Source organism: Vigna umbellata, chromosome 8, assembly GCF_029865625.1.
Source record: "Vigna umbellata cultivar VRB3 chromosome 8, Vumbellata_1.0, whole genome shotgun sequence".
NCBI lineage: Eukaryota > Viridiplantae > Streptophyta > Magnoliopsida > Fabales > Fabaceae > Vigna > Vigna umbellata.
Window position 1 is genome coordinate 16,092,443 of NC_142172.1, and position 22,654 is coordinate 16,115,096.

At 31.1% G+C, this 22,654-nt stretch overlaps 1 protein-coding gene across 2 annotated transcripts; it reads right to left on the minus strand.

Annotated features, from left to right (window-relative positions):
* Window positions 1-17,544: 17,544 nt before the first annotated feature.
* Window positions 17,545-21,988, minus strand: LOC124845565 (squamosa promoter-binding-like protein 9). Of its 2 annotated transcripts, none has more exons than XM_047322683.2 (3): window positions 21,281-21,988; window positions 18,752-18,891; window positions 17,545-18,490 (listed from the first exon to the last, which is right to left on the minus strand). In XM_047322683.2, exons 1-3 carry the CDS (start codon window positions 21,655-21,657, stop codon window positions 17,889-17,891), a joined length of 1,119 nt encoding a protein of 372 aa, XP_047178639.2. In that variant the 5' UTR covers window positions 21,658-21,988; the 3' UTR covers window positions 17,545-17,888. The 2 variants fall into 2 exon arrangements, with proteins under 2 accessions (XP_047178639.2, XP_047178638.2); XM_047322682.2 differs by having other exon boundaries at window positions 17,545-18,493.
* Window positions 21,989-22,654: the final 666 nt, after the last annotated feature.

Sequence of the window (22,654 nt, forward strand, 5' to 3'; positions counted from 1 at the left end):
CATTATTGGAATGCATTATTGCAGTGCAAGTAGAAAAGGGAGAAAGAAGGGGAAAGTCTCATTTTTGGCATGGGGAGAGAGAGCAACTCAGAAGAAGGGAACCCTTCCATTTTCAACTGTCCAAAGAGCACTCAACGGAAGCAACACCACCCTTTCATGCGGAGAGGAGGATTGGGTATGGGTTCCTTGTGAGAGTGGAGTGGTTGCAACAAGATCTGGGAGAAGAAGTGGAGAACCATTGAAGTTGCAAGGAGATCTTATCTGCACGTCTAGAGGAAGATGGATCACTAATTTTACAAAGGAAGTCTTCAAGAGGTAAGGGGAGCTAGATCTTTTGTTTGATTGATTGTATATGCTTTGTATGATGCAAATCTGGGCAAAATCTGGGAAGAAAGGGTTGAATTTGATGTTTCTGGAAATCTGCAATTCTGCAGAAATTCTGCAGAACCGTTCGTCAAATTTGGTTTCAAATTGGACGTTCGTCCCAAAATGGCTTAGCCAATTTTTGAACGTTCGGTTATTTTCTGAACGTTCGTCCAAATAGACAAATTTGTGAACGTTCGTTATTTTTCTGAACGTTCGTCCAAATTAGACAAATTTCTGAACGTTCGTTATTTTCTGAACATTCGCCAAAGCCAAATTTTGAGCGCTCGCACAATCGGCCAAATTAGAACGTTCGTCGAAGTTGCTCGACAGGAATACGCTGAGCGTTCGTCCAGAAGCGTTCGTCCAGAGAAGTGTTAAGGTTGTTGAGCGTTCGTCCTACATTTGAGTGGGCGTTCGTCCTGACTTCGCGTTCGTCCTAAGTGTCGTGTTCGTCCTTGTCCAAGCGTTCGTTTTCGAGCGTTCGTCCAAGCGTTTTTGTTGAGCGTTCGTCCAAACGTTCATTGTTGAGCGGTCGTCCAGGCGTTCGTTGTTGAGCGTTCGTCCTTTATAAGTGAGCGTTCGTCAAAGAAGTGTTCGACCTGTTAGATGCCGTTCCTTCGTTCGTAATGGACGTTCGTCCAAATTCTGTAAATAGCGTTCGTCAGTTCGAAAGTGAGCGCTCGTCCAATTTTGTTCTGGCCCTCGGGAAATGACATTCGTCCAAATTTTTGGCTGGTGTTTGAAAATGATGTTCGGTCTTGAGCGTTCGTGAAGTACGTCCAAAATGATGTTCGGCCTGATACTTGGAAAGTACTGTTCGTCAGTTAGCGTTCGTTCCAGTTCGGAGGACCGTTTTTCGTTCAAATAGTGTTCGGTACATGTTGTATTTTCTTAATTTATATTTTCTCTGAATTGGATTCTGTGTATAAATGTGTAGAATATATGTGGTAATGTGATCTATGAGAAAATATGAGAATGCATGAATGTATTTTAAGGTGTTGATATGAAATTATGTCTCTGATCATGATATGTGTATTATTTGGAGATTTTGTAAAGGTGTAATGTGAGTTGATGAATATGAGAATGGTATGAATCTCATGGAGAGATTCTGTAATATTATGGTATTAGTAGTGTATATGTTGATGTTGAGGGTCCCGTAGTTGGAGGTTATCCTGATACTCTAATAATCATCCAGTCTCAAGTAGAGAAGGATGAATTATGTGGTGAGAGGAGCAGGAGGTCCTGGTCTATGTGCCGGTTTTGGACATAGTGAGGGGACTAACCTTGTGAATGGTATGAAGTATGTTGGAAGTGTATTTATAAGAAAAAGTGGAAGTCATCACAAGTGCATAACCTCCCGTGACCGCTCATCAACGTATCATCCGGATGAGTGTCTAGTATGAATTGTGGTATGATGGTAGATGAGGATGTCTATCGTAAATTTTATATGATGCCTATATTAAAGCAAATTTTTGTATGTTTTATAAATGCTATTTTGCATGTTAGCTCACCCTTACTTATTTGTGCATGTATCGGAAAAATCATATTTTTGCGATGATCGTATAATGTATTTGTTATACGGGAGCAGATGAAGAAATGTCACGTGATCCTGTGCAAATGAAGGAAGAGATGGAAGACCAAATTAGAAAGATTAAATTTTTGTTACAGTTAACTCTAAGCATAAAACTTATGTATAAATTTGTGTATGAGGTTACGGGGTGTTACAGTAAATGTATTATTACCATATTTAAATTTTGAATTTTTAAGGGTGAATTTTTGGGATGTTACAGTATCAGAGCCATGGTTAGAGCCTATCCTAGCGAGTTCTAAGTGGGCATTCTATTCTTCTATTCCACCCGCTATCGGGTCGTTATCGGACCACCCAATTTCTACTATCACGCACGAGATGTTTATACCTCGGCGTGGAGGGGGTGTGTTGGAAGTCCCACATCGACTAGAGATAACACTAATTCTTAGTTTATAAGTGTTGTAAACCTCACCTTACAAGCCGGTTTTGTGGGGTTGAGTTAGGCTTAAAAACCCACTTTCTAACATGGTATCAGAGCCATGGTTAGAGTCTATCCTAGCGATATTTCTTGTTTCTTGGGCATTTCTATTCCACCCGTTGTCGGGCCGCTATTGGACCACCCAATTTCTACTATCACGCACGAGATGTCTATACCTCGACGTGAAGTGAGTGTGTTGGAAGTCCCACATCGACTAGAGATAAGGCTAAATTATAATATATAAGTGAGGTGCAAACCTCACCTTACAAGCCGGTTTTGTGGGGTTGAGTTAGGCTTAAAGTCCACTTCTAATATACCTAACCCAAATCAAATGACATAGGGTTGTTTGATGACAAGTAACATTCAAAATTTTTGGTGTGTCCGCAAGACACTCAAAGTGATGGTGATGAAACAACTAGTTATGGTTCATTTGAAACATTTATTGTGCCAAATCTATGATGGAGTATAAATGGGAAGTGGGAACAACTTTTATAGACAAACACCAATTCAAGGGAGCTGCTAGAACTTATGACTGCATGCTGATAAAAATCTAAAGCTCGTGAAAAATGATAAGTGAAGGGTTATAGTCAAATGCATGGGGGGCCAACAAATATGTCAACGGATAACTTATTGTGCATATTTGCTTTCATGTAATACTTGGAAATTGAGAAAAATTCTGGATGTCTAGTTGTAGTAGAGAATTCAATATTGATATAATGAATGCTAAGTGGTTGAGTGACACCTTAATAAGGTTCTTACTAGAAAATCCAAATTTGAAGATAAATTATATACGCATTAAAGCTATTAGGAAATGAAATACAAATGTGTTACGATCTAAAGCTCATAGGGAAATGGTAATGACATCAAATAAATAGAGGGTTCATTTAAAGACCAATTCAGAAGAATTTATGACTATGCATATGAAATTGTTGAGATCTAACCCTGATCAACAATAAAAGTGAAAGTGGATGGTGATGCAATTTTTAAGAGAACTTACACTTGTTTGAAAGCATGCAAGAATAATTTATGTGTCATGAAAACCCATTATTGGTTAGGATGAGTGCTTTTTGAAAGGGAAGTATAAAGGATAGTTACTAACTATTGTGGGTCGAGATCCTAATGACCGATGTTACCACTAGTCTATGTTGTTCTAGAAATAGAGAACAAAGTAGCATGGACGTAGTTTTTTCAATTATCGATTAAAGACCTTCGGGGTCATGAAGTATGTAGGTCATGTATGTTTATGTCCGACCAACAAAATGTATTTCTATTCATTGCTGCTTTTATGTTTATGTTACCTTTTATGTGTGTATGCTGATTAATTCAATGTCATTTTCCATAGGGTCTATTGTCTACTATCCAAGAACTTTTACATGGGGTAGAGCAAAGATTTTTCATGCGAAATTTGTATGTAGAAAAATTCTTTTTGGCTAAAGATTGAAGAATCTTATGTGAAGGATTAGTACAAGCACATACCCTCAAGTCGGGAAAAAAGAAATGTTAAATATTAAAGAAGTCAAAGTAAAGGCATACAAATACCTGATAGCTATTACCTCAAGGTAGTCTTTGTTCCTTACCAAAACATTCACAAAATATAGATACCTCTTAAACACATTTGTTTTAATCATTGAAATATATTTTGGTCTAAATCTAAATTTACAAATCAAGCAATATGTGACACACTTGACAACAACATGAGTGAAGCTTTCAATGGTGTCATTGAAGTAAACCTATTATAATCATGCTAGAAGAGATTAGGCTTTATATGATGAAAAGGTGGGCAACCAACAAAATGAAGGCATCAAGTTTATAATAATCCATCTACTCGAAGATTCAAAAAACACTTCATAGAGAATCAAATTTAACAAAATATTAGATCTTGAGGTAAAAATATAACTTTGTTCTATTTTTTAAAACATCTTGCTTTGACTTTGTTGTCTTTGGACTTATGTATGTACTTTTTGGACAAGTAGTCAAGAGAAAAATTGTTTAAAGTTAAACACGAATCCATGACTGGGGACAAGTCTATAGTCAACATAGACACTCAAGATTGTAGGTGTAGGAAGTGACTTATCACCAACATCTCTTGCTACTATGCAATTACAGCAGTAAAGTTCTTAAATTTGGATCTAAAAGACTATATACCTTATTGGTTTAGACGCTCAATGTATAGAGAAACATATGGATCCATTATCTATCTAGTAAATGATCAACTTCTATGAAAAAGAACAAAGAAAAAAAAATGAGAGTTAAAAGAAGAATGACACCCAATTAAGTGAAAGGTACATTAGGAAAAATGTTGCATTCTAATAAATATGTATATGTAAGGTACATATGATGGGAAAGGTTTGAGATTAAGAAATAGTTTATACTCTTTAAATTCATCATAGTTGAATTTCATCATATTCGAACAAATGTTTAAAATCCTATAAATATTTATTATTTTGAATTCGAATAATTTAATTTTTCATTTTTTTGTTTAATTTTATGGACATATAGCGAAAAAAAATATAATATTACTCTTATTATTTAGATTTCAGAAGTTACGAATTTGATTTTACGTAATGTTAATATTTAGATTATCGTAATGTGATATTCAAATTCATTTCACACTAAATTAAACTATAAAAATGAATTTTTATTAAAAAATTGCTTTAAATGATCTTTATATTTTAAAATTTTAGTTACTAGAAAAATATTTTAGTGCACTACTCAAACTATTATAAGAGTTGAAATGAAAATATTTACATCATTATTCACTATTTATTCTTGAAGCTATTGAATTTTTAGGCAATAATTCAATTATGATTTTTTATTAATAAAATTAAATATTTATTGAGAAATTTTACTTTTAATTTTTTTTCAATATTAAAAATGCAACTTCAACATTAAAGCGTACCACAAGAAAAATAATACAACATAGTATATATTTTTATTTTGGAAAACTTTTATTAATAGTTCTTTTACTTCTATAATAAATTTCCATATTTACATTACTTTATTTAATTAAATTTCTTAATAAAAGGTAAGTGGATATATGATATTTATAAATGAATTCATGTTGAATTTAATTGAAAGAAATATAATAATAGACTCTTTATTTAGTCCTCGTGATTCAATTTAAAAAAAAAAACAATTTAAAGACATATTCTTAAGAAGTACTTGTTCAAATATTATAGACTATCTCTAAATGAAAATTTGATGAATATTCTTAAGTACTTGTTCAAGTATTCTACACTATCTCTAAATGAAAATTTGATGATAACAAAATATAAATAAATATTTGAACTTATTTATAAATAGACCACGAACTTTCTAATATGTTTTGTATAACAAAGCTACCATATAACAACAAAAGATTTTAATATCATTTAAAGAGGAATTAATTGATGTTAAAGGTAATATTAAGGACAAATCAAAATACTTAAATTTTATTGAGAAACATATTTCTATAGTTTTTTTATTTTACAACTCAAAGATTCCATGTAAATGACCAAACTGCAATAGGTATAGAAACTCATTTGTCCCTATCTATAATTTTGTATTTCACTTACATAATGGAGTTACTGGATTCAAGGGTAAAGTCGCCGAACCTGATTGGAACCCAGAACGTCAGTCATTGAAGGTTATTACAGTAATAATGAAAAATTAATAATGAAAAAGTAAACGAGGGACAGAAAAGAAAGTGAAAATAATATGTGGTTGTTGTGGAACCCTTAGAACTATCTCTAAAGGTTGATTTGATGTTAGATGGCTTTCATAAAATAAAAGAAGTCTGTGTTTTGTTTTATATTTCTGTTTGTCACATAGGCTTCAACCACAATTTTCTTCTTGTAGGAAATCCTTGTGCATACTATTAATTACTCCAAATTAATTATATATATACATCTTCAACAAAAACAATTTTTTATTCAATAAAATGAATGCTTTTCATACTTTTTAGTGTTTTTTTACCTCATGTAATGTAACTTTCATGGCAAAATGTGAGATACATGCTGTATTTGTCTCCTCTTTTTGCACGTGTAACTATCTGTATACAAATATATAGTATAAGAACGTTACTTTATATTATTAAACATGTTAAATATGTTATGAAAATCGAAACCAAGTTTACATTGGATTTTTTTTAAAAACTGATAAAGATAATAAATTAGAACAAAGATTTCTTGAGGAGTGTAAATCATTATTTTTTAAGGATTTATATGTGTGTGTTGCGCAAATCTTCAGAAATACAATAGGAATTTTCCAAAATATTTGAGGATCTCAGAATTGACAAGGAACTCTAAAAAGAATAAGAGAATAAACCTAGAATTTTATAATAAGCTTTCTCTAGATCACAAAAACTTCTCATCAAGTTTTATTTTTTTTAAGCAGCAAGTTTTATAATAATCCCCTCCCTACATATTGCAGAAGATAAGAAAAAAAGAAGGAGAAATAAAGAATAATCCTAAGTTTTATAAGATGTATTGCATCAAAACTGGTATAACAAACTATATGAACAAGTCCTAGATCGAGAACCTTAACACACAATATAGTTGGTAAAACAAGGTACATGAACCAAGGACAATAAACATGTGTTAGAGGTTTATCAATCACAACACAATCCCACGATCCTTGATGTTATCACTGTTATGCCCTTACTAAACTATGAACGTGCCCGATATTCATGAGTGCTCTAAAGGTGATGCCAATATCTCATGCAAGCAGCCCCACTTAACACTCATATACGTGATTTAACCAAGTGTATGCTACAAATCATATACCACCTGTAAGGGATATGAAGATCATTAAAAACTTTGTTTAAACTAAAATTCTTTTACCACATAGAATTTTAATTATTAAGTTTAACCTCTCAATAATGCAGCCTCTAACACTTTCACACACCCCATAGGAATGGACATAATTGATTAAATCAATTTAGTGTTATTAGAACTAACAAGTGATTTATTTTTACTCATATGAACCTTATTCATGGGATCTTCAATCACATAGGTTGGGTTACCATCATTTGTTTGTTTGCAAGTGGCCTAATACTTGTGCATGCTATAGAGGCATTTGAAGTAGAAGGTTGTTGATTCTCATACCATTTGAGAAAGTTACTGATAATAACAAATTTGTCGGTGATATCATATGAAGGAGGATTCATAGGAGGTGATTGTGAGGGAGGACGTCATGTAATGCATAACACATGTCAATCTTATGGTCTAACTTGCCACAATGATCACACTTGTGACATCCTTTTCTAAGCTTGCGAGACTGATTGTGGTCATCATGTTGAGATGCTAATGCAAAGGAATCATCAACAGAAGTAAGTGTATCATTGATGGTGTACCAAGTACACCTAAAAGAGTGAAACAAGTAGAAGCCAAATTGAGTACAACAGGTGAACCAAAATTTGATCATAGATATAGAAATATTTATCAGAAAGTTTATGTAATACAAATATCATGAAGAACTTTGACCGTTGCTCTATTTTTTGAGCAAAAGTAGTGGCAAGAAACAATAACTCATTAAATTCACGAGAAGAAGCATGAATCTTACCCATATAATTAGTCATAGAGTCCCGAAGTTTAATGTTTAATGCCGAAGTCGCATAATCAGTTTCATCTAACTTATCGACAAACAAGTTCACATTGACATAGTTAGTATATATGGTCAGATGAGACGTACTAGTGACAAAAAAACGATCAGAAAAGATAACAGCGGAAGAAGTCATATATAAACATGAGAGATAGAAAAACCCTAAAAATCCAAGTTTTTTCAATCAAGATAATAAGGCCAGATCCAAAGAAAAGAGGTTGTGACGAGTTCAGCGACAATGATCGGAGCTAGAGAAGACTATGCACACACAACCACGGGTGGTTGGAAAAGAAGGCGGCTGCAAACTTTGACCGACGAGTGGGAGCGATATGGACTCTGATGGCAATGATCTCGATTTCCCAACAATAGGTATAAAAACTCCTCTGTCCTTATCAATAATTTTGTGTTCATTTTCATGCTATTATCTTTCAATTGGTTTTGCTCTAAGCTTTCTTTATAATTTTTTTTAGTGAAGAGTTTTGAGTTTTTTATTCCTCACTTGTTAACTTTTTACTTCATATTTTTTTATATATAACTAATCTTCTCTCACATACTTAAATTCTAAGTTTGGTAGAAAAATTAAGGGATGGCCAATAGACTCATTAGTAATTAAGTTTGACTAGTGAAATTCTTCAGTTAAATTGTTCTTTAATAAAGAATTAGAAGTACTACAAAAACTGTATTAATAGTGAAATATAAACTGACATGTTTATTTTGTACTTGTTGGACAAACTAAATGTTATAAAAAAAAAAAACTCTTGTCATTCTATTTCTTTACAACCTATTTCTTCATGGAGACAACATTAATTCATTAGACTAAAAAAATAGTTTAACTCAATTTGCTTCAACTATTTTTTTAATTTAATTTGGATAATTTTTTTCTTCTTTTTTTATACAATTTAATCCCGTACAACTCTTTTAACCACAGTATAATTTAATTTGATTTGAATAAAGGGTTTTTCTAATTTTTTTTATACAATTTAATCCATTGCAACTCTTTGAAGCATCCGTATGTACTAACACAGGCATTTTGAGATTTAAAGAATGTCAAAAATCACATCAAAATCGATAAACAAAACAAATTATTAGAGAATTAGATCAAACTCATGAACAAAAAAATCAGACAAACAAAAACAGAATGGCACGAAAACCATTCTTAGCCGGTTAAAAAAAATTGTAATCTATAAAACTATCAAAGCCGTACTCCGGCCACCATTGTCATCTTCCAAAGAATATATATGTGAATAATATAATATGGGCATTTTACTAGTTTAGTAATATAAATGTTAGATATTTTTTTGAGATAGACGGGGAAAATTATTTTTAAGATATTAGTTGTTCATATAAAATACCTTACACTTACTTCTAACATAAGATTTCATATTTATGGATTTTTTATATATATATATATATATAATATATATATATATATATATATATATATATATATATATATATATATATATCTCAACTTTCTGATTTTTATGAGACTTTAAATTCTACTTAGATTTCTTAAACAATAAAATAAGGAGACAAGGGACAATACATATTTTTATACCTTTCATTTGATACTCATACGAGGGTAATATATAGAGTTTTAATGATACAAGCTAGAGAAACTTTCTTGAAAAAGACAGAAGAGTTTCTCCTTATTCTAGTACAGCATGGAAGATTAAAGACACAGAACATTACATTATACCATAATCCGCATTGCTTTAGCTATCTTTGGATGCTCATGGTCTTACCCTCTTTTGAAGGAATATATATTTCTAGATAAAGTTCTCAATCTCAGCTTCTTCCTTGCATTCTGAATATAATCCGAAAAAGGGTCTTCTTTGTTTTCCTTGCTGGTGGTAGCATGAGCCACATGATCTGCATGTGCAGGGTCCCTCGGATCCTCATTGCAGCCAATGTTTGAGTTGCTCCTGATTTTATACTTGGTACGTTGAATGTAATCGGAGAAAGTGTGATCATCGCATAGTGGTTTCTCATCACCTTGTTCTTCTGTTGGGTACGCCCTAACGCTCACCACTTCTGGATTTTTTGAGTGTTTCATTTGCATGGAAACAACATACTGTGGCTGTGGTTCTTCGAATGAAGCAATCTTTGCTCTCTGGCCATTGAGTGCCTTAGAAGCTGCTGAGTTTTTATTCCCCATGGTTGATGAGTTCACAAACACTATAAGGGTTTTTGCAAAGAGCTTTAAAAGATGAGAAGATTGTGGGTTAAGCACACTTTGGAAAGAGATTAAAAGGGTTTCTTTTATAGTGTGTAGATTCGGGTGAAAGGAAAAGAAGGGTTTGCAGAAGGTGTATATCTTTCAAATAAGATAAGATTCTTGGCCACACCATGTGAGACTTTCTTTTTTCTTCTAAGTTTATCCTTTGATTGCTGGGAATGTGAGGACAGTTTCCCTAATCAAGAGTGACCCTTTAAATGCGATTTTAGGAAGAAAGCCTTTAACCTTTTCTTTTTATATAAACAAAATATGTAGTTAAATTAAATTTTATTGTTAAAATATATACAACAAAATATAAAATGTTCTAGTGAATTTATATATACATGAAGTATATATATAAACCTAATAAGGTAAGATTGATTTATATATTATGGATTCAAAAGAGCTATTTAGTAAAAGATTTGAGGAGTGTTTGGCCGGTAGCATAAAGTAAAGAGTGTGTGGTTGTGAAGCTATCTGTGACCTCTCCTCAACACAAAAGGAACATGTCAAAGATTCAAAAGCTTTCAATATTCTGTCATGTTTTCACATTGTGGGTACTCTCACTCCATTGGATATGTTATGATCATTTTCCACCGTCTAAATAAGTGTTTTCTTCTTCTTTGGTCAAAAGTTTAGCTCTTTTAAGGAACCTTCTTGGATTTTTCACATCGATATTATTTTGATGTCCCTATATCATTGGTGAAGTTTAAATTTAATCTCTCAAAAGATTTGCATTCATTTCCTTGCTTTAATTAGTTTTATATGAAATCCTTTAAAGGTTTTCTTGTTAAAATTAACTTAATAAAAAATTATTTCAAAATATCTAATCAATTAAGTCGAACGTTTTGTCAAAACGTAAAAGATTGAAGTGTGTTATGAGTTAGTTGTAATTTAAATTATTCAACTATTTGTAAATAATCTCTTGTCTCAATTCTTAAAGAGGGTGGTGTGAATGGTAAGGCAGCTGAGGCAATTGCTTTAGGATCTAATTGCTTAATATTAAAGCCATATTAAGTATTATTAAGGTTACATATCCTTAATTTTAAGGTTGTTTCAATAATATAGTCTTTATTATAAGTAAGAAATTTCATATAAAGTATTTGTAGCTATATGATTTTCAAAATAATTAAATAATACATAATCAAAATATATTTACACATTCCATATTTATTGCATTAAATATAGTATTATAAATGTTAATTGTCGATTTTACATTACATGAATAGCCTTTTTGATATTGTTATGTTAATTATATCATTATTTTTAAGCTTGATTAATTTTTAATCTTATTATTTATGTTTTATTTAATTTGATCTCACCATTGATAGAAGGTTAACATATCCATATTTTCAATATTAGCAAATGGTATTCTCAACTTTGAATCCGGAAGTGTTGCTGTGGTTACGTGTACTTAACAGTGAACTCTGACTTGAAATAGCATTTTCAATAATTCATTGTACATAAATAAGCATTTAAAATAAGTTGAGCTATATTTTTTAATAAATTTAATTATTTTTAATAATTTTTTTTTCACAAATAGTTATTACAATTAAATAATATCTGATATTTGTGGAGTTCTTATAGCAAATTTCTTGAATTATTGTTCTGATAACTATTTGAATTAAAATAATAATAGAATGATACATTTTTACATTAATTTTTCCTATAATATTAAAATAAAATGATTATAAAATTAATAATTTTTTGTATTTTTTTTAAATAATAAAAATATATAATGTCAAATAAATATAAAAAAAAATGTATGTATTAAAGTATCAATTTTCTTCCGGGAATACTTTTAGTTTAGTTATGATAGCACCAAAATATGTGAGAAAAAAATGCACTGTGAGATTCATGTGAGAGAGTACACAAATCATAGGAGCATGGATGTGAGAAGAAAGATACGTCCGTGATAGTATGAAACATTGGATACAGGGTTGTTAGAAAGAAATTTTAAAGAGTTAAGAAAAAGCTAAATGGATTAAAAAGACCTTTTTTTTTATCTTGTTCTTATATTAAAAAATAAAATTATAAATTGTATTTTTTTTTTATTTCCGGTACTCCACATGCATATTTTTTTTAACTTTTCAATTGATTTAAAAGGAAACTGAAATAATTTTTAACGTTTTAAATTGGTCATCAAATTAAATAATTAACATTTTTTTAACCTTTAAAATAAGTTCTATTTTTTTAAACTCCCATCTCTCTTTTATTACTTTTTTTAGTAAATTTTGTAATATTTTTTTTCATTACCCTAACGATGTTAACATTAATAAATTAAGTAAATTTTATTTATTTTATTTTAAAAATGCATTTAATTAGTTTAATTGTTATTTTAATATGTTTTCAAACTTATTTTTGCTAGAACACTTGTTAAAATTTTAATTGATGGGATCTTGATTACATGCTATTAATATTATTAAGTTTTTAAGAAAATTAGAGTACTGTTATAGTTCAATTAGTCAAAGCTTTAGTTTGTCGTAGATGGTTTGGTGTAGGGTTCAAGTCTCATTTATAGTACTTTTTAATTAATTTATTATTTGTAACATGCTATTGGAATTGTCTTAAGGGGATGTTTGAGTGAACTAAAGTTGGCTTGGATTCTTAGATGTTACATGAAAAACAATTTGATGTGCAATGATGCTATTAAAAAGAAAGAACGATGAATGTAATTGGGTGCAGTTGGCATAATGCATCATAAATTCCTTGGAAATAGGTATTAAAATAATTGCTTTTATTATTTAAATTTTTGGATTATTAATTGGAGATAATAATTTGTAATTTTGAACTAAATATGATGTTCTAGGGGAATAGTTATTTATTCATTTTTTATAAAGCTCATTCAAACAAACCTCAAAAACATCTCCAAATAAAAAATTGTGTTATTTATAGCATAAAAATCATGAGTATATTAGAATATGCTTAATTTCAGTGGCAAGTTACTATTCATTACTTGAACATATGAGCCACCTCGTGTTTCATTATTATCTACAAACTAAAGGGGCAGAAGCAAATAATGGAGTTTAAAAAAAAGATTTGGATAAAAAATTGGGTGAAAAAGCAAATGAATTAAAAAAACTAAATAAAGTAAAGGAGACAAAAGTCTATTTTTATTGAAATATTATGATAACCTGATACCCACTCAAAAAAAAGAAAAAAGAGAAACTTGCTTAAGAAAAAAGATACAAGAATTTCTGCTTATTCTAACGCACTTTCCATAACAACTAAGATGAAGTGCAGAAACCTGACCGACAATGTTCAATGTTTTTGATCTTACCCTCTTCTGACGGAGCTATTCCTTCTGGTTACAGTCCTTAACTTCTTCCTAGCATTGGCAATAAAATCTGAAAAATGGTCTTTTTCATAATCCTTGTTTCTGTCGTTGGATTCATTGGCCACATCCACAGGTACAGCGTTGGTACGATCCTCATGGCCTCCAACGTTTGACTTGCTCCTCATTTTAAATTTGGAATCTTTGATGTAAGTGGAGAAAGCTTCATCATTACCCAGTGCTTTCTTACCATGCTGCTGTTCTGTTTGGTACCCCTTTGGCCTTGAAGAGAAGTTTATTCGGTTTGGAACAACATGGTGCTGGTGATGGTGCTGGGCTGGTTCTTTTAAACCCATACTTTCTGCATGGCTGCTGTACTCTGCGTTTGAAGGTGCTGAGCTTTTGTTCCCCATTTTTGCCTAGTTTTTAGCAGAGAAAGCTTGTGGGTGTGGTTGGAAGGAAAGGTGTCTGTTTGGTTTGAAGATTGTGGTTAAGTGCTTATACCTACTAAAGCTGCAGAACAAAGCTCCGTTTTTATAGTGATTTGAGCGTTGGTGTGAAAAGCATATATTGAAGAACATGGAACAAAACAGTAAAACATGTTATGGACTGCGTCAAAACAAAACCAACAGTTTCTGCAGAATCATTGTTTTATTATGCAATATAATGTTAATACCTTAACAAAAGTTGAGTTAAAAAGTTAATGCTATTATGTATTTAATAATATTTAGTCTCTATATTTTATGAAAGTTATTTAATTTTTTTTTCAACAAAATAAAATATAAAGTACTTTTATAACAGAATTCTATATAATTTTTACATGTTGAAAAAAAGATTTTGCATAACTTTTATAAAATATAGGAATGAAATATTTATAATTTAAATTAAAAAAATATTTTTTAAATGTATTTAATCATTAATATAAATTTAATGAAAGAAATTTTATTAAAACATTTTAAATTAAAACATTTTAAATTAAAACCTTAAAAAAAACATATTAAAAGAATTATACGCATAAAGACAAAAACCCTTTCCAGAGTTTCAATAAATAGTGAGCTGTAAATATCGGACATTAGGCTGCCACTGCAGCATTTATACATCATGCTTTCCTTGTGCCCCCTGACGTATATCAAACAACCCTCTATTTTCCTTTTGCGGACACAAATTAGGGTTCAATCAAATCACATAAAAGCAAATAAATAAATAAATAAAAGGTAACGATTCTCCTTGAGAATACACCTTTTGGCTGGCTAAGTGCATGCTTAAATGATCCTATTTATAGAATAATTATCCAATCAGAAAAATATATCTTCAGTTGATGAAAATATATCACGATAATATTTTAATCTTTTTCTTGTAGAGTATAGTATTTTACGAGTTTGACAATAAAAATAATTCATTGTTAAAACAACTAACCAATAAACTTATAATATATATGTATAACTAATTATGATTAGATGATAGTGTAAAAATTGTTTGCATAATTAGAACATAGGTTATTTGATACACAAAACAATTTTCAAACTCTCTTACATTAAGTGTATTTTTGGATTAAAGTATATTAGAGAAATATATAGCTTATGAGGATATGATAAAGGAACATGTTCTTTTACTAGAACAAATTCTTAGGAAAGATTAAATAAACAAAATTTTAGCATATGCTTTTTCTCAACATATATATATATATATATATTCGATCTTAACAAAAATGAACAAAAACTTTCGGCATTCTTTCTTCTCTTTTATTTCACACCATAGCTGCTTCCACGGTTTTGCGTTTCAATAGTTCAAGGTAGCTACACTATTTTGTAGAATCTCTTTATGGATTCCTACTTCAACTTTTATTCATTTTTAATAAATTTAATTCAATTAATTTGAATACTTTTTCAAGTTATTTTTAACCACAGAATGTACATAAAACGTCTGCATAGTAAAAACTTCTACAAGTTAATTTGAATAACTGCATTCAATTAACTTGAATGTTTTTCACTCTAAAATAAAGGAATTTTGTTTGGTTAATTTCCCCATAAAAACTTTAACGAAACATAAATGAACATAAGATTTTAAATTATTTTTTTGTAAGCTAAAATCAACTTGTCATGAGATAATTCATAAATACTCTTTCATATAATTTTTCACTTTTTTTCTTATTTTTCTTTCTTAAAGCCATTATGAAAACACGCAAAGTTTGAGTCGGAACTGATATGCTACTGTATTGGGGCAATTCTTTCTGCACCTCCATACTTTTCGTCCTGTAATTTCATGATTATGAATTTTTTTTTTTGTTTTTTTTTGGATTATATAATTTTAAAGTAATAAATTATTTTCAGATTATATAATTCTAAATTTATTTATTTTTCATAAATAATATTTTTGAATTCTATAAAGTAAAGAACGATTACAGACTACACAATTTATAAACTATTTTTTTAACCTTATTCAATTTCTAGAAGTTACTTAAAGTTTTCGAATAATATAATCATGCAGTCCAAAAGTTTTTTGAATCATGCAATCTGGACTTTATTCAAAAGCTTTTTTCACAATCTAAAATCATTTTCAAACATGGGAATTAAAATATTTAGGAGGGACAAAAATATATAGGTGTAGGAAGAATTTGCCAAGTGGATTATGAGGCCCATTATTTAAAAAAAAGGCCATATTTGCTCCAATCTCATCTTACAAAATCGTTCAAATTCTTGTCCATGTAACAAGTTTTAGTAGACAAAAATACCTTTATATATTATGATTCTAAGTTTTAAGGTTAAAAGAAACCCGTCAAACCCTTACTCACTTCTCCCATTCCTCTCAACCTTTTTTCTTTCATCTCTCTCACTCCAACCTTTTATCTTTCATCCCTACTGTAGTCCTAATTGAAAAAAAATCAGAAACACTTGCCTTTAAACAATTTGCCTTTGTAAAGGGTTGAGTCATTGACATATTCATCTTCAGACAAAGGTTCATTCAAGATCTCTTTAATTTCACCATCTTCACTAACCTATATAATTTCATCATCTGCATATGTTGAATTATCATCTCTATTAGATAAAATTATATAGGACAAAAATTATAAAATGAAAACTCATTATAAATCATTTTTTGTAAGAAATTGTTTACCAACGAGTGTTTTTTAATTTTTTCCAGGCCAATTACCAATTCCTTTGATGTCATTATGCTTGTGAAAATTAGATAAAATTAGATAAGACAAATTATAAAATGAAAACTCATTGTAAAATCATTTTTTGTAAGAAATTGTTTAATAGCGAGTATTTCTGATTTTTTCCAGGTCAATTACCAATTCCTTTATGCTTGTGAAAATTGGATAAAATTATATAACACAAAAATTATAAAATGAAAACTCATTATAAAATCATTTTTTGTAAGATTGTTTAACAGGAATTTTTTCAATTGGGACTATAAGGATGACGACAGAGAAAAGATTGGAGTGAGAGATGAAAGAGAAAAGGTTGAGAGGAATGAGAGAGGTTGAGTAAGGGTTTTGGGGTTTTGGGATTTTTTTTAGTTTTGAGTATGAAAATTATTAAAATACCCTTAACCTTAAAACTTAGATAAGAGTATTTTTGTCTATTAAAACCAGTAGACATTACTAAAATGTACAAACTGAAAAAACAAACGTACTCGCGTTAGCAAACCCATATATATATATATATATATATATATATATATGAATATTATTAAAATTTAATATCATAAATCATAAAATCATAAATAGATAATAAGGATTTTTTAATATGAAGTAATTGTCACTGAAAATGTTACAACTTTTAAAAACTTTGAAAGGAGGGCAACAGTAAAAGGACTTCTACTCTTGAAGCAATCTGAATTTTGCTCTTTTAAATATATTATACAAAAACTGATCAAATTACTACAAAAAGATTCTATTCCATCATTCATTTTTCTTTAAATTTGACAAATAAAAGCGAAATATTTTTCAAACCATTAGATTACAAAAATATATAATTTCATCAAGTCTTAAAGATTTTGGGGGTGACAACTAGCCAATACAACATTAAAAATGAATTCAGAGGAATCTGAGACCTAGATGCAACCTAGATGCAAGAAAACATTATAGTCATGCCACATTCAGCAAATGATCCATGTCTGAAATTTCCAAACATAAAACAAGGTTACCCATCTTGGTAATAAGTTCCAATACCAAGATAATAATGTCTGAAAAGTTCCACAAAACGAAACAAGGCTACATACAGCCTTGCTCACAACTTCAAACAAAATAAGGAAGTTTCAATTTTCAAAGTTCCACAATCAAAGGAAGGATACACCCACCTTGCTGCTAAGTTTAAAGAAACCATAACGCAGTAGTACAGAATTTAGTAACTGATAAATAAAGCACAGATTCCCTCATGTTTTTCTGTGCTGCATGATATTGTCATTACTATTATTATGCATATGATTGCAAAGAAGATCTTTAAAGTGACCACTGAGAAGACTCACAGGCCCTGGAATCCCCAAGATCCATGTAATGCCTCCTACCCTGATGTGGCAGATCAAGCTCACCATGAAGATGGCTATGAAGAGACGGCGAAATTTGGCCTAGGCCGAGATCAGGAACACCCTCCGGCGAGTCAAGGGTCTTCAGGTACCATGAGGTGGCATTTGGAAGTTGATGGATGGCTGCAACCTGTGAGGAAGCAGCAGTGAATTGTGTTATGGATGTTCCATTGAAATTCAACAAGTTATTGTTGTTATTATTGTTGTTCAGTTCAACACTTGGTTGTGTGATTCTGGAACCCCATGTTTGATTTGACAGAAGAGAGAGAGCACAGTTTGAGTCAGTGACTCCGGTGTAGCTTTCCACAAAAGGATGTTTGGAACCAATGAAGCTTGTTCCACCACTCCCTGATCCATGCATGAAAAATTCAGATGGTGTGTCTGAGCCGGTCTGCCAGGTTGCAGCATGGTTTCCGGGTAGTGGCTCGGCTGATCTTGGAGTTGGCAAGGTGTTTCTCAATGTAAGCTTTGGATATGAAGCAAATTCCATGAGAAAGCCACCAGCTCTACCATTGTTATCTGCTGAACATGAGTGAAACAGTTGAATGTTTTATAGGCAAGCAAGAGCAAAACCTGAAATTATTGATACGTCCTAGGATACATAAGTGCATGTTTGGTTTGGAGTTGAATCCATGTTTTGGATGTAAAACATGGAAATTACTCAAAGTAGTTTCAATTTGGATTTGGATTATAAATCAACATTTGACTTGATCCATGCCAAACCAAACATGCACTAAGTACATAGAGAGGTTTGGAATTGATGTTCTGATAAATTCTAACCAAAAATAGAGGACGAAAGCCTGCCATTGCGAGATGTTAACATGGAGCTGGGTGGAGGCTTTCGCCGGCGCTCATTATGGCCGGCAAGTCGCCGGCGGCAGCTTCGCTTTCCTTGATCAAATTCAGAGAGCAGATGAAACCTGGGCAAGGACTAACAAAGAGAATATTAGCAGTTCTGAAATATATCGGCCACCAAGCTTATGTAAAGCATGCTACAAAAGATAGTATGAGCAGACACAAGATTTCAGAAACATAACCAGGTTTAAGTAGTATGCTACAAAAGAGAACGATTGAGAATTTCTAATATGTCAAGATTGCTTCTTATCAGTACATGCAGAAATGTTCGTGCATTTGATGATGGATAACATAATTGGCAACAGAACCAAAGGTTTTAAACTGAGGGTTGCAATGGCATGGGCAAAAAAACATAGCCTTGATGGGTAGGTGTCTTAGACAATTGAGATTTGAAGTAAAGGGAATATGATTTAAGATTATGTAACACCAAGACATAATACCCTTCCAATTTAAGGAAGGTCACAGAAACTATATATAAAATATAATAACGCCAAATTACAAACTCAGATAAAGCTTAAATAGCAGGCTGGCTTAAGGTATGTTTAAACTCTTCTTATGAAACAGAAGACAACTGAACTTGAGTTAAACACAATTTAGACTGATATACAACATGCTTAAGGTGTGTGTGTGTATGTGTGTGTACCAATGCAGCTTCCATGAAAATGAAAATGAACATGAAAGTCAGTTACTATAAATAACACTTACAGACCATCCTCTCAACTACCCTTAGTTGAATAAAACTGAACTTTAACTTCAATTAGTAACCAATTAGCCACAAATATTGGATAATCAAAACCATATGTTTCCAACCATGTCTGAAAGCAGAAGAGAAAAAATAACAACCGAAGTCTTTTTCCCACTCAAAGGGTTTCAATATGTACAATATCCATAAACCAGGATACACCATTCAAAAATTCCCAACACTTTTTAGTTGTTAAATACCATTTTTCAACGTAAGTGATTAACATCCATCGTTGTCAGTGAGTAAGATTAAACATGAAGTCACTTAGATGAGATTTTCTTTCAAAATACAATACAGATCCCACATCACACAAGATCAGTGAAGGTGTATGAGATCCATATCATTATTTTAGAGCACAAATTTGTATGTTTCAAAAGTTGGAAATTTTACAAAGGGAACATCTTAATTTGAAAACTTTAGTTCTTCATGAAGAGAATCATCCATAAGATATCTCAATCCAGAAAAGTAGCATTTTTCCGTCATGATAACCTTCCACTTCCAATATTACACACATGTCAGTATCATTTGGCCATTAAAAACATCCCAAAAAATACCCAGTAGCATTTTCTGGCACAATGAGTCACTGACGCGGAAATTAATTTCAGATGTAACCTGGCTTGAACTATTAAACAGAAAAGGATAAACAGTTTTTAAGAGCTGGATCAGAATTCAGGTGCCATAATGATAATCTTTATTTAAGAGCTCAATCCCTCCTCTGTTAACATCTAACTTCCAAAAGATATGAGTCTCTTCCTCACTTTCCTACCCTCTTCACGTACCAGATTAAAAGGGGAAATAGTATTTCATGAATTCATTATTCCAAATATTGACCTACATATTGACAGTTCTGAAGATGTAGTATAGTATGCCTAAACAGCAATCATGAATTCTTCACTTATCTGAGTCCATTCCACATTTTTTCACTTGTTATGCAGCTTAAATCATGTTTCACTCTCATTTCTAGACCTCTTTTTTGCCTTCCCTTGATAAATCCCCTTTCTTTTCACGGTAACTTCTTTTCTATTGTATGCTATCATTTATAACTCACGGTAACAACAGATACATCAAATCCAGAAAAATGAGCCATTCTCGAATCAATAAGTAGCATCAGAAACCAAAAGACAAAACAAAACTTGCAACAGTTCACTTCACACACACTTAATTTATGAAGGGAAGCCCATGAATCAACAGTAACAATAGAAATTCTACAGAAAGCAATCACAAGGAACAGAAACAGCTTGCTGAATGCCCTGAAATTTAAAACAAGCAACTCTGTCTAAAAACAAATGCAAAATATTTAGTCAATAACCACGAAAAAATGGATGCACCATGTTTGCCTTCATCATTGGAAAAAATAATTGACCATTTTTAACCATGAAATTAATCCAAACACATCACTAATTGACTATTATTATTTTTTTCAAAAACTAGCAATATAACAAAAGCACTAAAAATAGAAAAAAAAAACACTAAAAAGAAGGAAAATCACTAAAAATAGCAAAAACGAAGATGCAAAATGACGAAAGTAAGGAAAACTGATAAAAATAGCAAAAAGCAAAGCAGGATGTAAGATGATGAAAGTAAAAGAAGAAGACTACCCAATATAGAAACAACACCAAAAATAGCAAGAAGCTAAAGAATAAGAAAGAAAAGAAAAATTTCCTTTATTAAGTCAATAATAAAGAAAAACAAAGAGAGAGAAAGAGGGTAACCTGCTACACTGTTGGCAAAACCTCTGTTCCAGACCAGCCACAATGACCGTTGGAGACTTGGAGTGCATGGCACAAACCTTGTGCCTAGAATAGTAAGCCTTAGCTCCACTCAGATCTGCATTGCAGCCCTGAACCTGACATCTAGGAGGCTGAGCCGGTTGCACTGAGCCACCCCTTCCCTTCTTTGAAGAAGAAGAAGAAGAAGAAACCCCACCACTTGTTTTGGCCCCTTGAGTGGTTGCAGCAGCTCCAACACTCACATCCTCAAAGTAGATTTTCTGGCCAAATTTCAACCCATCAAGCGACTCAGTGGAAGAGTTGGGTGATGAGGAGGAAGAGGGTACTGCTGCTTTGCTCACTGAACCAGAAAAACTCATTCTTGCTGCTCGCTGCTTCTGCTGCTGATGCTGATGCTCAAGCCTTCTCTAGCTACCCATTTTTTTATTTTTGTTTATTTTTCAAACTTTATATTCATCTTTTTTATTATTTTCGATCGTCTGTTTTTAACTTTAAAACAATACATAAATACAAGTATTTGTTACGTGGATGAAGTAAAATATACAGCTATTTTCTTAAAATTAAATCAATTTATTTATATAACCCAGTCAGTAAAGAAAGAAAGAGAGACTATCTTCTTCTTCACTTTATAGTTTAAATTCTATCTATTTGACAAAAAATGAGGGAGAATTATATATAGAATGAAACTAAACATCTTTAGCAAATTATGGTTTAGAACATGAAAAATTTATCTTTGTGATTTTACGATTCATTCTCGTAATAATAGAATAATGTTTGATTAGCTAATATGATCCGTGAATACAAATTAATATTTGGTGGTCAGTTTTTAAATATTGCAACTATTGAAAATATATATAACTATATTATCAAATGTCACATGTAGTGTTGTTATAATATATATTTTCTGAGCATGTTAAATAATTAAAATATTTTATGATATTTAGAAATTAAATTATATTTTTCAGCCAGAGAAACCTACTATATACTAAGTGTTCATAATTTTTAGATCTATGGCCTATTAGGTTTAATTTGTCCCGTAAAATGAACTTATCATTACAAAGTTCATTCGTTTTAAGCTCAACAATCAAGAAAATATGCACAGTCCAGTTAAATATTCCAATTCAATTAATAAAGGTGGAAATCTTATTAAGAATGTTCAACGTAGTTGAAACCGCCATTTTCTCGTTTACCATTTGCATAAACCAAAAAAATTAAAAGATCTAAGTAGATAATTAAAAAACCTAGAATTACTATTACTCTTAGAACATATTAAGTCACAAAAAATTATGTTTTAAAATTATCATTATTTATTATCCTAATTAATGTTTACCTAACAAGACCTCTTTTTTCTATAAT

What these genes read in the sequence shown, in the direction of transcription:
- LOC124845565 (XM_047322682.2), bottom strand. Translation starts at nt 21,657, where the DNA reads ATGAGTTTTTCTGGTTCAGTGAGCAAAGCAGCAGTACCCTCTTCCTCC. An exon ending in TTTTGCCAACAGTGTAGCAG is followed by an intron (nt 18,892 to 21,280) that starts GTTACCCTCTTT and finishes GTCCTTGCCCAG; the next exon opens with GTTTCATCTGCTCTCTGAAT. An exon ending in GCTTTCGTCCTCTATTTTTG is followed by an intron (nt 18,494 to 18,751) that starts GTTAGAATTTAT and finishes ACTCATGTTCAG; the next exon opens with CAGATAACAATGGTAGAGCT.